Source organism: Chanodichthys erythropterus, chromosome 7 (assembly GCF_024489055.1).
Source record: "Chanodichthys erythropterus isolate Z2021 chromosome 7, ASM2448905v1, whole genome shotgun sequence".
NCBI lineage: Eukaryota > Metazoa > Chordata > Actinopteri > Cypriniformes > Xenocyprididae > Chanodichthys > Chanodichthys erythropterus.
This window is the reverse complement of record NC_090227.1, coordinates 4,984,432-5,000,104: the sequence shown is the minus strand read 5'-3', so window position 1 is coordinate 5,000,104 and position 15,673 is coordinate 4,984,432. Positions and strand designations below refer to the sequence as shown.

At 40.5% G+C, this 15,673-nt stretch overlaps 1 protein-coding gene across 1 annotated transcript; it reads right to left on the bottom strand.

The window, feature by feature from the left end:
- Positions 1-11,511: 11,511 nt before the first annotated feature.
- Positions 11,512-13,975, bottom strand: LOC137022559 (transcription factor Adf-1-like). Its single transcript, XM_067388949.1, has 3 exons — positions 13,527-13,975; positions 13,035-13,216; positions 11,512-12,851 (listed from the first exon to the last, which is right to left on the bottom strand). The coding sequence occupies exons 1-3, from the start codon at positions 13,675-13,677 to the stop codon at positions 12,375-12,377; spliced, it is 810 nt and encodes a 269-aa protein (XP_067245050.1). The 5' UTR covers positions 13,678-13,975; the 3' UTR covers positions 11,512-12,374.
- Positions 13,976-15,673: the final 1,698 nt, after the last annotated feature.

The window sequence follows — 15,673 nt, the reverse complement described above, 5'->3', positions numbered from 1 at the left end:
TAATCAAGGTCTTACTAGGCATACTAGAAACTTGAGTGTTGAGGCAAGTTGGAGCTAAACTCTGCAGGACAGTGACACTTCATGACTGAGTTTGGCCACCCCTGCACTACACAGTTGAGTACAAAGTGCATAATTACAGTGTATACGTGTATAGTGCATCATTTGGGATGCAGATATTCATACTATATAGAACATATTTTTTAGTGCTTGCAAAGTAAGTACTTATTCAAAACAAGCACCGACTCTATATGCGATTTTGGATGCAGCCAATCATTTTCCCATTAATGCAGTTTACATCATTACGCCATTAGGTGGCGACGAGTGAGTCATAAGCTGCGTGTCATTTCAGAGGCTGCATCCTACAGAGGTTGCATTTGAAGGCTGCATACGTCATCAAGGATGTATTATTTAAAGGAACACTCCACTTATTTTGAAAACCATTTTCCAACTCCCCTAGAGTTAAACAGTTGAGTTTTACCGTTTTCGAATCCGTTCAGCCCATCTCTGGGTCTGGTGGTACCACTTTTAGCATAGCTTAGCATAGTTCATTGAATCTGATTAGACCGTTAGCATCTCGCTCAAAAATGACCAAAGAGTTTCGATATTTTTCCTATTTAAAACTTGACTCTTCTGTAGTTACATCATGCACTAAGACTGATGGAAAAGGAAAAAGTTGCAATTTTCTAGGCCGATATTATGCAGCGCCTGTGACCCCCTGTTTGCACAGGGAGCGTGCCTTGCAACCATGGACACATTTGCGAAAGGCACTGCGTAATATCACCCATGGTACGGCAGCAAAGTTCCTTGATTATTACACCAGAATGAGAGTATAGTTCCAAGTCATATCAGCCTAGAAAATCGCAACTTTTCATTTTGAGTCGGTCTTGGTACACGATGTAACTACAGAACAGTTAGGAAAAATATCGAAACTCTGGTCATTTTTGAGTGAGATGCTAATGGTCTAATCAGATTCAATGAACTATGCTAATCTATGCTAAAAGTGGTACCGCCAGACCCGGAGATGGGCTGAATGGATTCGAAAACGTTAAAACTCAACTGTTTAACTCTAGGGGAGTTGGAAAATGAGCCTATTTTCAAAAAAAGTGGCATGTTCCTTTAAGACTTATGCAGCCTTCAAATGTGGCCTCCGGAGGACACAGCCTTCAAAATGAGACACAGCTATAAAATGTTCAGTGTTCATTGCTTTGTTCAAACACACTTGATTCGTCTAGGAACGAAACAAGTGGCTTTATGAACCTGAGTCATTGAATCATTTACTGAACCATTTTGTTGATAACATGTGAATCATTCTAGAACTAGATGCCACTAATGTGTGGTGCTTGAAGACACGCTACTCTCAATTCTGTCCCTTTGTTCGAAACTATTGTCTTTAGTGGAGGAAAAAGAGACAAAGTAACTTTAAACTTTGCCTCTAAAATAAAAGTTACTTAGTAATAATGTTTATTGAACTGTTGTATGTAGGCAGTAATATTCGGCCTTGTGCTTACGGCCGAATGACAGCATTCAGAACAACAGCACTCTCGGGGTAATATTGCTTAAAGGGATAGTGTAGCCAAGAATTCAATTTCTGTCATTAATTACTCACCCTCATGTCGTTCCAAACCCTTAAGACTTTCGTTCATCTTCGGAAAACAAATGAAGATATTTTTGATGAAATCTGAGAGCTTTTTCTGTCCCTCCATTGACAGCCTATGCAACTTTAATTATAATTTTCATTTTTGTATTAACTGTCCCTTTAACTTTGCTTGTCTGCCTTTATAACCACTAAGGTTTGTGTTTTGTCTGTACATTTGAGTCCACTTCATATTGCCCTGCTATCAGTACACCGCTATCAGTTCTCTGCTATTAGTGAAACACCGTCACAGGAGCTCTTGACGCAGGCAAAACAAAGACTGACGGCGTATGTTAGATAATGGGACCAAAAAGAAAAACATTTGAAAATCATATTGCTCGGCTACATTATCATAAATCCAAATACAAGGACTAACTTACACCTTGACCTTAAGTCAACAAATACATCAAGCAGTTGTGTTGATAAAAACAGTAAGGCAGCTGCAGTGAAAGTGTTTCTACCACATGAGCCTCAAACAGGAAGTTATATTCTATATCTGTTTTTTCTCTTGTCTGTTGTCCTTGTTCCTCTTTCGGCAGGGCATGGCAGTGATGCTGTAGATTTGTAAGTGGACAGTATGATGTGACCTGTGGATCGGGGTGATTTATCACTCCGCGTACTCGCATAGTCCCACAGGGAGAGGCTGGTTAATCTTTAGCCTGTCTTCACACAACTTCACTAGATGAGTTGTGAAGTGCATTGTCTGTGTGGTCTGTGAATTTAGAGCAACCAAACCATGAATGTCACTCATACAATCTGCATTACTTTTTGTTGACGTGATTGATGTATTATTAGAAAACAGCATAGCAAACCAAGTGGAATTTGCTAAAAAAAAAAAAAAATAATAATAATAATACTGGACTTTTTCTAGATATTTTGCTTAATTACAAAAGGGAATCCGTATCTAGTGAACAAAAATTCAAATTGAGGCTTCCAGGCAATATCTGATCAATTACACAAATTATTAAAAAGACATAACATAAACTCTTTTAAATGTCAGTCAGTCGTAACACCAACAGGTATTTCCCTTTACTAAAATAACACTCAATTTCAACATTTATTCTCTGTATCTATTCTTATGCAAATCTTGCTGGGAAATAGAAATCTACTGCCCAATTTTCAAAGTTATCAAGACAGTTTTATTTAGTTACTACAAAGTCAATTAAAGGGTTAGTTCACCCAAAAATGAAAATTCTGTCATTAATTACTCATGTCGTTCCACACCCATAAGACCTTCGTTCATCTTCAGAACACAAATTAAGATATTTTTGATAAAATCCGATGGCTCAGTGAGGCCTCTATTGACTGCAAAATAATTAACACAATCAAACACCCAGAAAGCTACTAAAGACATATTTAAAACAGTTCATGTGACTACAGCGGTTCAACCTTAATCTTATGAAGCGACGAGAATACTTTTTGTGCGGCAAAAAATAAAAAATAAATAACGACTTTATTCAACAATATCTAGTGAGGGGTGATTTCAAAACACTTCTTCATGAAGCTTCGAAGCTTTATGAATCTGCTGAATCAAACTTTATGAATCAAACAGCCAAAGTCACGTGAACCATTGAAATTTCAAAACACTTTATGACGTAACGAAGCCTCGTTTACTGAAATCATGTGATTTTGGCAGTTTGATACACGCTCCGAACCACTGATTCGAAACAGCAGATTCGTAAAGCTTTGAAGCTTCATGAAGCAGTGTTTTGAAATCGCCCATCACTAGATATTGTTGAATAAAGTCATTATTTTGTTTTTTGGGCGCACAAAAAGTATTCTCGTCGCTTCATAACATTAAGGTTGAACCACTGTAGTCACATGATCTGTTTTAAATATGTCTTTAGTAGCTTTCTGGGCATTGAAAGTGTTAATTATCTTGCTGTCAATGAAGGCCTTACTGAACCATTGGATTTTAACAAAAATATCTTAATTTGCGTTCTGAAGATGAACGAAGGTCTTCCAGGTGTGGAACGATATGGGGGTGAGTAATTAATGACAGAATTTTCATTTTAGGGTGAACTAACTCTTTAACACAGATTAATGATCAACATTGATTGTAATGATCAACATAATGTCGGCAGAACTCTTCAAAATAATGTTTCCAACTAAAACGTTTTAAAGTGCCCCAATTATGCCATTTTAAAGGTTGCTAATTTTGTTTTGGAGGTCTCCTACAATAGGTTTAGATGCATCCAAGGTCATAAAACACTTTAATTTTCTCGTAATACACATTGCACATCACCTAATTTCTCAGAGTCTGAAAACGGTTCGTTCAAAGATTCAGTCTCCAGATTAAACCCCTCCTTTACGAGAGCTTCCTCTGATCTGATTGGTCAGATGGCCCAGTCTGTTGTGATTGATCTACTGCTTACAACGTGTGTCGGAAACCAAACGCCTATTACCATATCTGAATTTCAACACTAGCCTGGATGCCAGCCGAACTTAGCCCCGCCCACAACATTTTGAGGTCGGGGAGTTCGGTCTGGACTCGATCCGTAGAGGAGTAATTATGCCCGAACAGAAACTGTTCGGACCAATCACATTGTGAGGGCGATGATTGACAGATTATCACAAGAAACGTAATTAGCCACGTCATCAAAGAGCGCTTGGAGAGTTTGATTGACAAGCGATCTAACCAATCAGAACGCCGCATCCGCTATTTTGTTCGACAAAGCAGTCAGGAGTTAGAAGATTAACATCGGTGGAGTTAAACTTGAAAAATTGTGCATATTGACGTCTTTCCGCGTTTGAAACAACATTCATTCTCATGTTCATTCATGTTTATTTGATGCTATAAATGGACTAGTAGGAAGAGATGATCGGTTCACGAGCCTCTTGAGCTGAGGCGCTACAGCAATCTGTCACGATCATGGTCACAACACATTAAAGAGCCACAAAACGGTTTTTATTGTTTGAATTTTTTTAAATAACTACACAGTTTGAAATCTTGGACTTTGTTTAATATCATAAGTAACCTGCTCTGTCTTGTCTGTTGACATGTTGTCAGTTTCTTCTTTGCTCCGCGATGTATTTTCCACTCTGTGTGGCATGACAGCGCCACGGCTTGTCCGACAAAGCAACCGTAACTAAGGGGGGCGAGTCTTTGCGAAATGTCTGTTGTTGAAGAACTGAGATGTGTAGATTCCGCCTTCGCGTCCGTTATAGAAGATATCAACAGCGCATTAATTTTAAAAGAGGAACAGAGGACCGCGTTCAAGGCATTTGTCGATGGGAAAGATGTCTTTGCCGTCCTTCCTACGGGATTCGGCAAAAGTTTGATTTATCAGCTGGCCCCGATGGTCGCTAAGAAGAGTTCTGTTGACAACTATGCGTCGCTCAACATATGTCACTTACTCTGTAGCTCTGATTGGTTGTAGGTCTATCCAATTGAGGTCTTTCCTGGATCGGTTGAAATACGCCCCCATAATCAAAGCCCAATGGAGCAGGATCAGACTCATATTCGAACTAGAATTGAGTATGACCCTATGGTATGACCACGTCAGGCTACCTCAACACATGATACACGGTGATACGAACGATGGCATCAGTTTTCCATATTAATTTCAGTGCAAGTCATTGTTTTTAAGTGCATCACAGTGGATTCGCAGCACAGAAAACAGCGTTTTCTCAACATATCGACAGCACAAATCAAACTTTTCCAGGCCTCAGCGAAAATTACAATGTTTGAGGGTGGGTCAAAGTAGACATTGTTCACGGGCAGCCAGTGAAGACCATAGGCTGGCATTACGCAGATTTGTTACATTGTTACGTAGGTACAATTGTCATACACTTTGATCTTTAAAACTTTGCAAGCCTTTTACAGCTATTTTACACACTGCATGAAAAGAACTATAAGGGCATAATAGGGGCACTTTAAATCAATTCATTAAGATTTTTGTTGCAGTAATAGGTCGCATGAATTTCTTTTTAGAGTGCATGCATGTGCCCTTCAGGAGTACAACCAAAATCTCTAAGCAGTTTCCTATACGCATATCCTTGCTGTTCTCTAGTTGTCTCATGGAAAAAATATTCAGTCATGTGGCTCAGACTGTGTGACATCAGTCCGGCTGGGTCAGCGGACTGTTGAATAAAATATGATTGTTGCGAGCTACAATGCTGCAAAAACGAACATCTCTATGGCTGAAAACAAAGACTTCAATGTCTCCAAATGGCCCGTCATGAAGGAAGCCACTGTACAGTTCAGTCTAGTGAGAGGCGTTGGTAGATTCCAGGCTGCATATTGCTAGGAGAACTGGATGTTTGTCCAGTCCCGAACGCTCAGACACATGAATATTGATAGGAACATGGTGTTGGGCTTGAGTGGGAAAAGAGCTGAGAGGACTCTTTGACACTGGTCAACTCAATGTTCTGGTTTCACTGAGACTGGAATTTGTTTATGGGGACAGTTGATGGGCAAATGATACGATCCACCCGCTAACCATTCATCCTGGAGATACTAGCAACAGACAGGAACTTCAAGATGCAGCGTAAATTACTTCATTATAACAAGATCAGATTTTACCAAGAGGTCCAATAAAAGTCTGTCTGTCTATCTATCTATCTATCTATCTATCTATCTATCTATCTATCTATCTATCTATCTATCTATCTATCTATCTATCTATCTATCCGTCTGTCCGTCCGTATGCCCTCTATCGATCTATGTATCTATCTGTATCCGTCCATGGGTCTGCCCTCTGTCTGTCTGTCCGTCCGTCCGTCTGTCTGCTGTCCATCCATCTGTCCGTCTGTCTCTGTCTGTCTGTCTGTCCGTCCATCCATCTGCACATCTGTCCATCCGTCTGTCTGCCCTCTATCTATCCGTCTGTCCATCCATCCATCTGTCTGCCCTCTATCTATCTATCTATCTATCTATCTGTCTGTCTGTCCATCTGCCAATCTGTCTGCCCTCTGTCTGTGTCTGTCTGTCCGTCCGTCCGTCTCTCTATCCGTCCGTCTGTCTGCTGTCTGTCTGCTGTCTGTCTGGCTGTCCGTCCGTCTGTCTGTCCGTCCATCCATCCGTCCATCTGTCTGCCCTCTATATATCCATCTGCCCGTCCGTCCATCTGTCTGCCCTCTATCTATCCATCTGCCCGTCCATCCATCTGTCTGCCTTCTATCTATCTATCTGTCTGTCTGTCTGTCTGTCTGTCCGTCTGTCTGCCCTCTATCTGTCCGTCCGCTATCTGTCTGTCCGTCCGTCCGTCCATCCATCCGTCCATCTGTCTGTCTGTCTATCTATCCGTCTGTCCGTCCGTCCGTCTGTCTGTCTGTCTGTCCGTCTGCCCGTCCGTCTGTCTGTCTATCTATCTATCTATCTATATATCCGTCTGACTGCCCTCTGTCTAAATATATCTATCTGTCCGTCCGTCAGTCTGTCTGCCCTCTATCTGTCTGACCGTCCGTCCGCTATCTGTCTGTCCGTCCGTCTGTCTGTCCGTCTGCCCGTCCGTCTGTCTATCTATCTATCTATATATCCGTCTGTCTGCCCTCTGTCTAAATCTATCTATCTGTCCGACCGTCCGTCCGCTATCTGTCTGTCCGTCCGTCTGTCTGTCTGCTGTCTGTCTGTCCGTCCATCCATCCGTCCATCTGTCTGCCCTCTATCTATCCATCTGCCCGTCCATCCATCTGTCTGCCTTCTATCTATCTATCTATCTATCTATCTGTCTATCTATCTGTCTGTCTATCTGTCCCTCCGTCCGTCCGCCGTCTGTCTGTCTGCCCTCTATCTCTCTGTCCGTACGTCTGTCCATCTGTCTGCCCTCTATCTGTCCGTCCGTCCGTACGCTATCTGTCTGTCGTCCGTCCATCCATCCGTCCATCTGTCTGTCTGTCTATCTATCCGTCGGTCCGCTATCTGTCTGTCCGTCCGTCCGTCTGACTGTCCGTCTGACTATCAATCTATCCGTCTGTCTATCTATCTATCTATCTATATATCCGTCTGTCTGCCCTCTGTCTAAATCTATCTATCTGTCCGTCCGTCCATCTGTCTGCCCTCTATCTGTCCGACCGTCCGTCCGCTATCTGTCTGTCCGTCCGTCTGTCTGTCTGCTGTCTGTCTGTCCGTCCATCCATCCGTCTGCCTTCTATCTATCTATCTATCTATCTATCTATCTATCTGTCTATCTATCTGTCTGTCTATCTGTCCCTCCGTCCGTCCGCCGTCTGTCTGTCTGCCCTCTATCTCTCTGTCCGTACGTCTGTCCATCTGTCTGCCCTCTATCTGTCCGTCCGTCCGTACGCTATCTGTCTGTCGTCCGTCCATCCATCCGTCCATCTGTCTGTCTGTCTATCTATCCGTCGGTCCGCTATCTGTCTGTCCGTCCGTCCGTCTGACTGTCCGTCTGACTATCAATCTATCTTTCTGTCTATCAATCTATCTGTCTGTCCGTCTGTCTGCCCTCTGTCTAAGTCTATCCATCTTATCTATCTATTCGTCTGTCTGTCTGCCCTCTGTCTAAGTCTATCTATCTTATCTATCTATATGTCCGTCTGCCTGCCCTCTGTCTATCTATCTATCTGTCTGTCTGTTGGTCTGTCTGTCAGTTTGTCACATTTAAACCTGTTAAATCCTTTTACAGCAGTCTAGAATGTCACAGTAATTAGAAAAAATAATATTATTTTAAAACTATTAATTTAATAACAGTATTACAGTAATGAAAATAGGATTTTTTTGCATTTCAGTGATGAGAGTTGTGTGGAGGCATTAACTCATGAAAAAAGTAACAACAAAAATGTCACAAAAAATCTTAACTGTCTCAAAAAGATTCAATTGTCAGGAACATTTTCTTTTTACATTTTTTTATTTTAGGAGGAATGTGACCTGGACTGTTTTTCAAGAGATCTACACATTCCAGAGGACATTCCATACCTGTGCTGTGATGTGTCAGACATGACCAGACCAATAAACCTGACAAAGAGTGTAACACCCTGGTCATCATTAACTACCCCTTTAACGTGCATGCCTTATCACACCCTCATGTGTTCCCATAAAGCCCAGGTGATAAACCACCCTACATACAGGCCTCTGATGGGCAGGCTAAAGGAAGGGAAGGTGACTCTGGATTCTTGATAAGAAAACCGGAACAACAGCCAGGGACAGTGAACTTGCCAACAGGTTCTCCAGCATGATTGAACCCTGAGCTGTAGGATTGTGTTGAATAAGAGGAGCGAGAAAATGCTTTAGCCTGCGACACAGGTTTACACAACAACATCACTGCCCACGGGTAGGATGCAGAAGTGGCACAACCAGTTCAGATGACACACGTGTGTTTTTTGTGGTTGGAAGCGTCACTTATTTTCTTTAAATAGACTTTTAATTTAACACATTTAGTATGAGCTTAACTTTGGAAACTTTTTATTGTTTGTTCTTCTGATGAGGTAAGTAAACTTTCCCAACCACCTTCTTACATTATTAGTATAACTTTCAGGAGTATCTGAAATTAGGAAAACCATTTATTTGTATTTTAAAAGATTTTATGGGCCAGTTAAATACGATGTTAAATAAGATATGAAGCTTATATGAAGTATAATGATTCATGGAGATGTATGGAAGATTTATTTTGTGGATGTTTGACTGGCAAATGTGTTTGAATCAGAGTGGTTGGTTGTGTGTATTGGAATGCAAAAGCGTTATCCGTGGCCGAGAGGGACAGTAAAAGACCTAATGACTTGGCAAAAAGGAGTGAATGAGACCCCCTGAAGAGTGTGAAAGCTAGCATTGAGAGGCAAATTTTGTCTTACAATCCTTTGGCCTGGAATTTGTGACAAAGTATCATGAGAAGGTGACCAAGGAAGAGCCTTAAGGCCGGAACACACCAAGCCGACGGCGACGAACTAGTGGCGACGAAAGCAGACTGCGGGGTCGGCTGGCGTCGGCTGGCGTCGGCAGCGTCTGGGTCCAAAGTTGCCCTGACACACCAAGCCGACGTTCGACAGCCGACGGCCAAATAGCACGTCCGTTCTGCGCCTGCGTGAGATGAAATGCCTTTCCATGCCAGCAGGTGGCAGTAGTTTGTGTTCGTTGCTATGGTTCGTTGCTAGGGAGACCGGAAGAGCTACAGGGATACAAAACATAAACAAAGGTGCATGAAAAACCAGTTCTCGCTCATCACATACGGATTCGTGTTATTTCAAAAATGTCCGACACGTTGCAAATGGCACTGGCTTTGTCAGCCCTTGGTCTTTTGCTTGTGGAAGAGGAAAAGAAGAAGCGGATGAGAAAAATACGGAGAAAGCGCACTAAATGGGTGAAACCATGGATACTCCAGAGACAGGCCCAAGGTGCTTTCCCGAACCTGTGTCGAGAGCTCGAGTTACAGGAAACTTGTGGTTTTAAAAATTTCGCTCGGCTTTTTCCCACTCAATTTCACATGTTAAAAGAACTTATTAGTCCAATCATACAGAGAACAAACACGAACTACCGGGATTGTATCTCCGTGGGGGAACGTCTGATGATTACACTACGGTTCTTGGCAACAGGTAAGGTTATTCGTTGTTTGAACATTTCATTAAAACACCTTTTCAGTTGTGTTTATTTTGGTGTATTATGAAGCATTATAAAAGTGAAAAGAATTTTATTATTTTGTATCCAGTTGTAGCCTACTTTAAAAAGACACAATGTATAAAACATTATTATGGTTGTTTGTAGCACAATGTCTTTAATAACTGATAAAAAAAATATTTGCTTTAATGTAGTGTAGTACAAATGCATTAAAAGTGTTAGATTTGACTCTGTAAAAGGTGTGGAAAATTAATAGTGGAGTTATGTGTTTGTAATCTTTGCAGGAGAAAGCTTCAAGAGCCTTTCTTACCAATTCCGGGTGGGAATGTCCACAATTCAGCAATTTGTTCCTGAAACCTGTGCAGCAATCTACCAAGTCTTAAAAGAGAAATACCTAAAGGTATACATGTATCTGTTTAATGTTTTTTGTTTTAGCCCAAAAATGAGCAATTTTTTTGATCTCTCAGATATTGTTTTAGGAGGCCTCTGATGTAGAAATTAAAGATTTTTCAGTTTTTTTACATTTTAATAAGGGTAATTTTAGGGTCTTATATTGTAGTAGATAAACTGAAAGAATAGACAGGATGGTAGACCATGTGTCGAGGGCAGAGATCTAAGTATTATCCATCAAATTATAATTTCAATGCAAATAAAATTCCACTACTACATTCAAACAATACAGTCTGGCTGGCCTATTATGCTCTCTACTTATCATACTAAAAGAACACATTCATCCCCCCAGAGCACTTACAGGTTCATATTCAAGACCATTCATACCTGTCCCTGAACAATGCAACAGGCATCTCCCCCAAAATCCAAAACATAAAGAGCCTAATGCTGACCTATAAACACTTCTTCAACCCAATAGCATTGTGAGGACGAACAATAGAACCCATTAACTATGTAAATGTGATCTTGAGAGAAAAAAACATTTGCAGGCATTTTTTTTTAAATTTTTGAAAGTGATGTTGTAATTCTGCAGAAGTGGGCTTTGCAGGGTTAATTCAAGAATGTCAAAATCACTGAGTTATTAATGGTCTGACGAGTTAAACTAATTTCTTTTAATTATATTGTTTTTTAGTGCCCAGACACAGTGGAAGAGTGGCAGCAAGTAGCCGTTGGATTCCAGAATCAGTGGCATTTCCCAAATTGCCTGGGTGCTCTGGATGGAAAGCACATTAACATTCGTCCCCCTCCAGGATCTGGATCTAAATTCTTCAACTACAAGCATACATTCTCAATAGTGCTTATGGCACTGGTAGACAGCAACTACAGATTTCTGTATGTTGATGTGGGCTGCAACGGGCGCATTTCAGATGGTGGAGTGTTTGGGGGATGCTCATTGCAGGATGCCTTGGAGAAAAGAACATCCAACATTCCTGCACCTGCACCACTTCCTGAATCAGACCAGCTGGCCCCTTACTGCATTGTGGCTGATGAGGCATTCCCCTTAAAGGAATACCTCATGAAGCCATACCCGAACCGCAAGCTGTCTGTAGAGCAACGCATATTCAATTACAGACTTTCGCGAGCTCGAAGGGTGGTTGAAAATGCATTTGGCATCCTGGCAAATCGTTTTCGCGTCCTACTAACCACCATTAATATTCAAAGCACTGCCAAAGTGGAGGACATTGTTTTGTCTTGCTGTGCTCTGCACAACTTTCTGCGCAAAGAGTGCTGTGAAGTGTACATGGCAGGAATCGACCAGGAAGAACAAGATCATGACACTGTCCCTGGAAGATGGAGAGAAGACCCTGGCCTACAGCAGGCCTCTCTGCCACGCACAACCAACAGTACAACACACGCCAAACAGCTCAGGGATAAACTGTGCCAGTACTTTAATTCGGACACCGGTGCAGTGCCCTTTCAGTGGGGCAAAATATAAGCATGTAGCAAACTTGTTTCTTTCCCCCCTTGACCTTGGTTTATGTTTTATAACAATGGTGTGAATTTGCAAAATAAAGTTTATATTTTTACATCATTGTGTTTTGTGATTTTTTTTTTACATAAAGAACAGTGAAGTACCTTTTACACAAAGTCAGTGTTTTATTTTCAAATGTGCAAAAATAGCATTAAGGTAATTTACAGAAAAATATCAACAGTTGGTATTTAAAATAAATAAAATGTACAGAAATATAAACTTTGCATAAGTACTCTAATATAACGTACAACTAAGCGTGACATATTTACTAAATGCTACAATATCTGTTTACAATTTTGCTACATAAAAAATTACAAGTGTGTATACTGATTGGAAGATGCATCCAGTGCATGGTTGTGGCCCACTGAATATTTGAAAATGCAATTATCAACCTCATGCTGGAAATGTGGCAGTAGATGTGGTGGCAAATTCCGCATTCTGTGTTCAAGATTTTTGCAGTAAGCTGAGATGGCATCATTGGTGTTTTCCTGTGATGCCAACTTTTCCAGAGTTTTGCCGATGGTGCGCATCAAGTTTGTGGATTCCTCGCTGGAGGATTCGTCTTGCATCTTCCTGCGCTTCCCTGGAGGCTTTGGTTTTATGTTGGAGCTTTGCAAATGGTCCTTTCTCATGGCTGTGGACTCAGTTCCACAGATGGTGGATTCAGCCAAGGGTGTACTTGACCGTAGGTCAGCATCACTGAAGCTGGGGTCTTCATGGGTGCCAGTCCAGGTGTCACTGTTGGTACCATCTGAGGGTGAACAGGAATCACTATCAGCCGCAGGTTCCTTAAAAAACATAAGATACAAATGTGACAAGTTAATGTAATGGCTTGACTTAATATGCGGAGTTACTTGTGAATAGACTCTTTTAAAGAAGCACTTGCCATCTTACAAAAAGCAAAATGTTTATTTTATTCTGAAATTAAACAATAAATAAATAAATAAATATAAATATATTTGTTTATTTACCATGATCATTAGATTTGAAGTGCTCTCCTTCCTTTTTGTGTGAGGCTCTAGAAACTGCAGGCGGTTCAGGATCCATTGCTGCCTGCCAGTCTTCTGAGCTCCAGAACTTCCTGAGGGTCCTTGTTTCTTATAACGCATGTATTGGGTTCGCAATGAATCCCACCGCTTCTTGAGCTCTTTTTCTGAGGGACAAAGTAAAATTTTGTAAGCATTAAGTGTTATGGCTGCTTATTTTGTCACTTTAATGAGTATTTGTTATGCCAACAAATGTTACTTTTTGCTGTATTGTTAATTATATTATTAACAATTTGATTAACTTTAATATTATTATGAAATATGAGATGCTAGCACAGCACATATTAATTACTGTCTGTTTCCATAAACAAACTTAGTTTGGTACACACAAAACACTAAAATGGTTATATTAGTTTTACTATGGACTATTGAACAATTACAAACAAGCTTTCTCAATTGCCAAAAAGGAAATCTTACCTGATATGACGAGTTTATTTTCGATCTCACGCCACAGTTCAGCTTTCAGCACACGGTTGACATAACATTTTTCCGTAATGTCATACAAACCCGGCCTTTCCTGGATCATGTTGATCAATTCGTCTTCACTTGCCTCGTTCCAGATAGCCATGTCTTTCACGTACCTAAGGTAAACAATGTGTGTTCCCTCTTGACTTCGTCGTTTACTTGCTTCGTCACTTCCGTTTTTCTTTTCTCATGCACTGGTTCGCTAGCTGAACAGCCAATCAGAATGATCATATGGCCCGACGGCCCGACGAGGTCCAACGCCGATTCAACATTTCGAATCGGCCGAAACAAAGCCGACGAGGACCAACTTCAGCCGACGGTGCAGAACACACCGAGGAAACTTAGTCGGCCGACGAAGAAAAACTGCCCGACGGCCGACCGTCGGCTTGGTGTGTTCCGGCCTTTAGAGCGGGACTTTGTAAATAGATCCCATCCCTCCCCCTGTCTAACCGGTTTCTTTACTAACACTGACACTTACATACTAATAATACAGTCCAGTCTGACTCTTCCTTTGATGCTCAGGACTAAAGTCAGGTTAAGATACCTGTCATTGTTGAAGAGCGTTTGTAAAAACTCAATACATCCTAATCCTTTAATCTGAATGATTTAACAAAAAGACATGTTCTCATGGCATGTTTTATAACCATTGTCTCTTGAATGCTCAACAACCTCATACTGTTCTCAAATTGTTGCTACTGAATTCTCATTCGTGCTGGATTCAACTCTGTTTGCATTATTCCAATCAGAGTTTCATGAGTTGTCCCTCATAACTTCCATCTGAAGGATTTTATGTGGATGTCATGGACAATGATTTACATGGCAGGTGAAGTATAGGACGAACAAATGCATACACAATAACAGCTTGAACTGAGTTTACCTTGTTTTTCATAGTAAGCAGAGGTCGCTAAATGCACTGATGCATTAAATATGACTATCAAATAACAGATTTCTCAAACCATATTAGCTACAGTCTGTTGATATTTCCAAGTAACCTAAATCCTGGATAAATTCCTTGAACATGAAATGCTTGTTTGGTAGATTTCAGTGTTTTCTAAGAATTTAATGTCATTAAAACCATACACCATGGTGTGAGAGCTTTGTTTTTATCAGAATTCCTTCTGTTCGACCAGTTGAGACTGAGAAGCCGAAACAAATAAAGATTTAATAAGGTCTTGATAAGCACCAACATTTATTCCAGTGAGGTGACTCATATAGAATTTCATGTGACCTTTTGAGGTTGATGATCAATGTTGTGCCTATACAGACTAGGCTATATGTTGATTTTTAAAAAAAAAAATCAAATATTTTTTCAAGGGTTCCAGGTCAGGCCGTTAATCATAATAATAATATGAGATATCATTCAAACAAATTTGTGACAGTCATGCTTATTGCCATGTGAAAAAAGAAATACACTTTTAAAAAAGAGTACTTATTAAATAAATAATATACTTTTAATAGAATATACAGCAACACTTTTTTAGCACCCTTGTTACACGTTACATGTACTTACTATAGTAAATTATGCATAATGCATGCAGCTAATCCCAAACCAAACCCTATTTCTAAACCTAACCCTATACATGTTGTTAATCAATATTACTTAATGCTTAAATATATAATTACACCAAAACAATGACACCTTTAAATAAAGGGTAACCGAATACACTATTGCGAACTGGATGTAACGTTTTCGGACACATATATGCATGTAATTAATTGTCATATTGTATTGTAATAATACTTTAAATTTATAAGCCTATTAAATGCAATTAGTTTAAAGGTGCTAAAGAGGATGTTTTATTTATACATTTTTGCAATATTACTTGAAAGTGTCTTTACTAACTGATAAAAGACTATTTATTAGGTGCACTGAAAGGAATAATATTAATATACATCATCTGTGCACGAGGTAGGGCCTTAAAAACATCAGCCAATCGTTTATGCGATCATCGTGTAAACGATTGGCCCTCCGGCTTGTCAATCACTGCCGTGACGTTCCTTGTGAGAGACGAGCGCGGCTGCGCGCTCCAGTAACTTTCCACACTCCACAGGCGCCGCATGCAATGTTTTTGTCAGGAGACAGGAGTAACAACTGCAGA

Coding starts and splice junctions, on each gene's coding strand:
- LOC137022559 (XM_067388949.1), bottom strand. CDS start 13,677: ATGGCTATCTGGAACGAGGCAAGTGAAGACGAATTGATCAACATGATC. Junction 13,217..13,526: donor AAATAAACTCGTCATATCAG/GTAAGATTTCCT, acceptor TTTGTCCCTCAG/AAAAAGAGCTCAAGAAGCGG. Junction 12,852..13,034: donor CTTCAAATCTAATGATCATG/GTAAATAAACAA, acceptor ATGTTTTTTAAG/GAACCTGCGGCTGATAGTGA.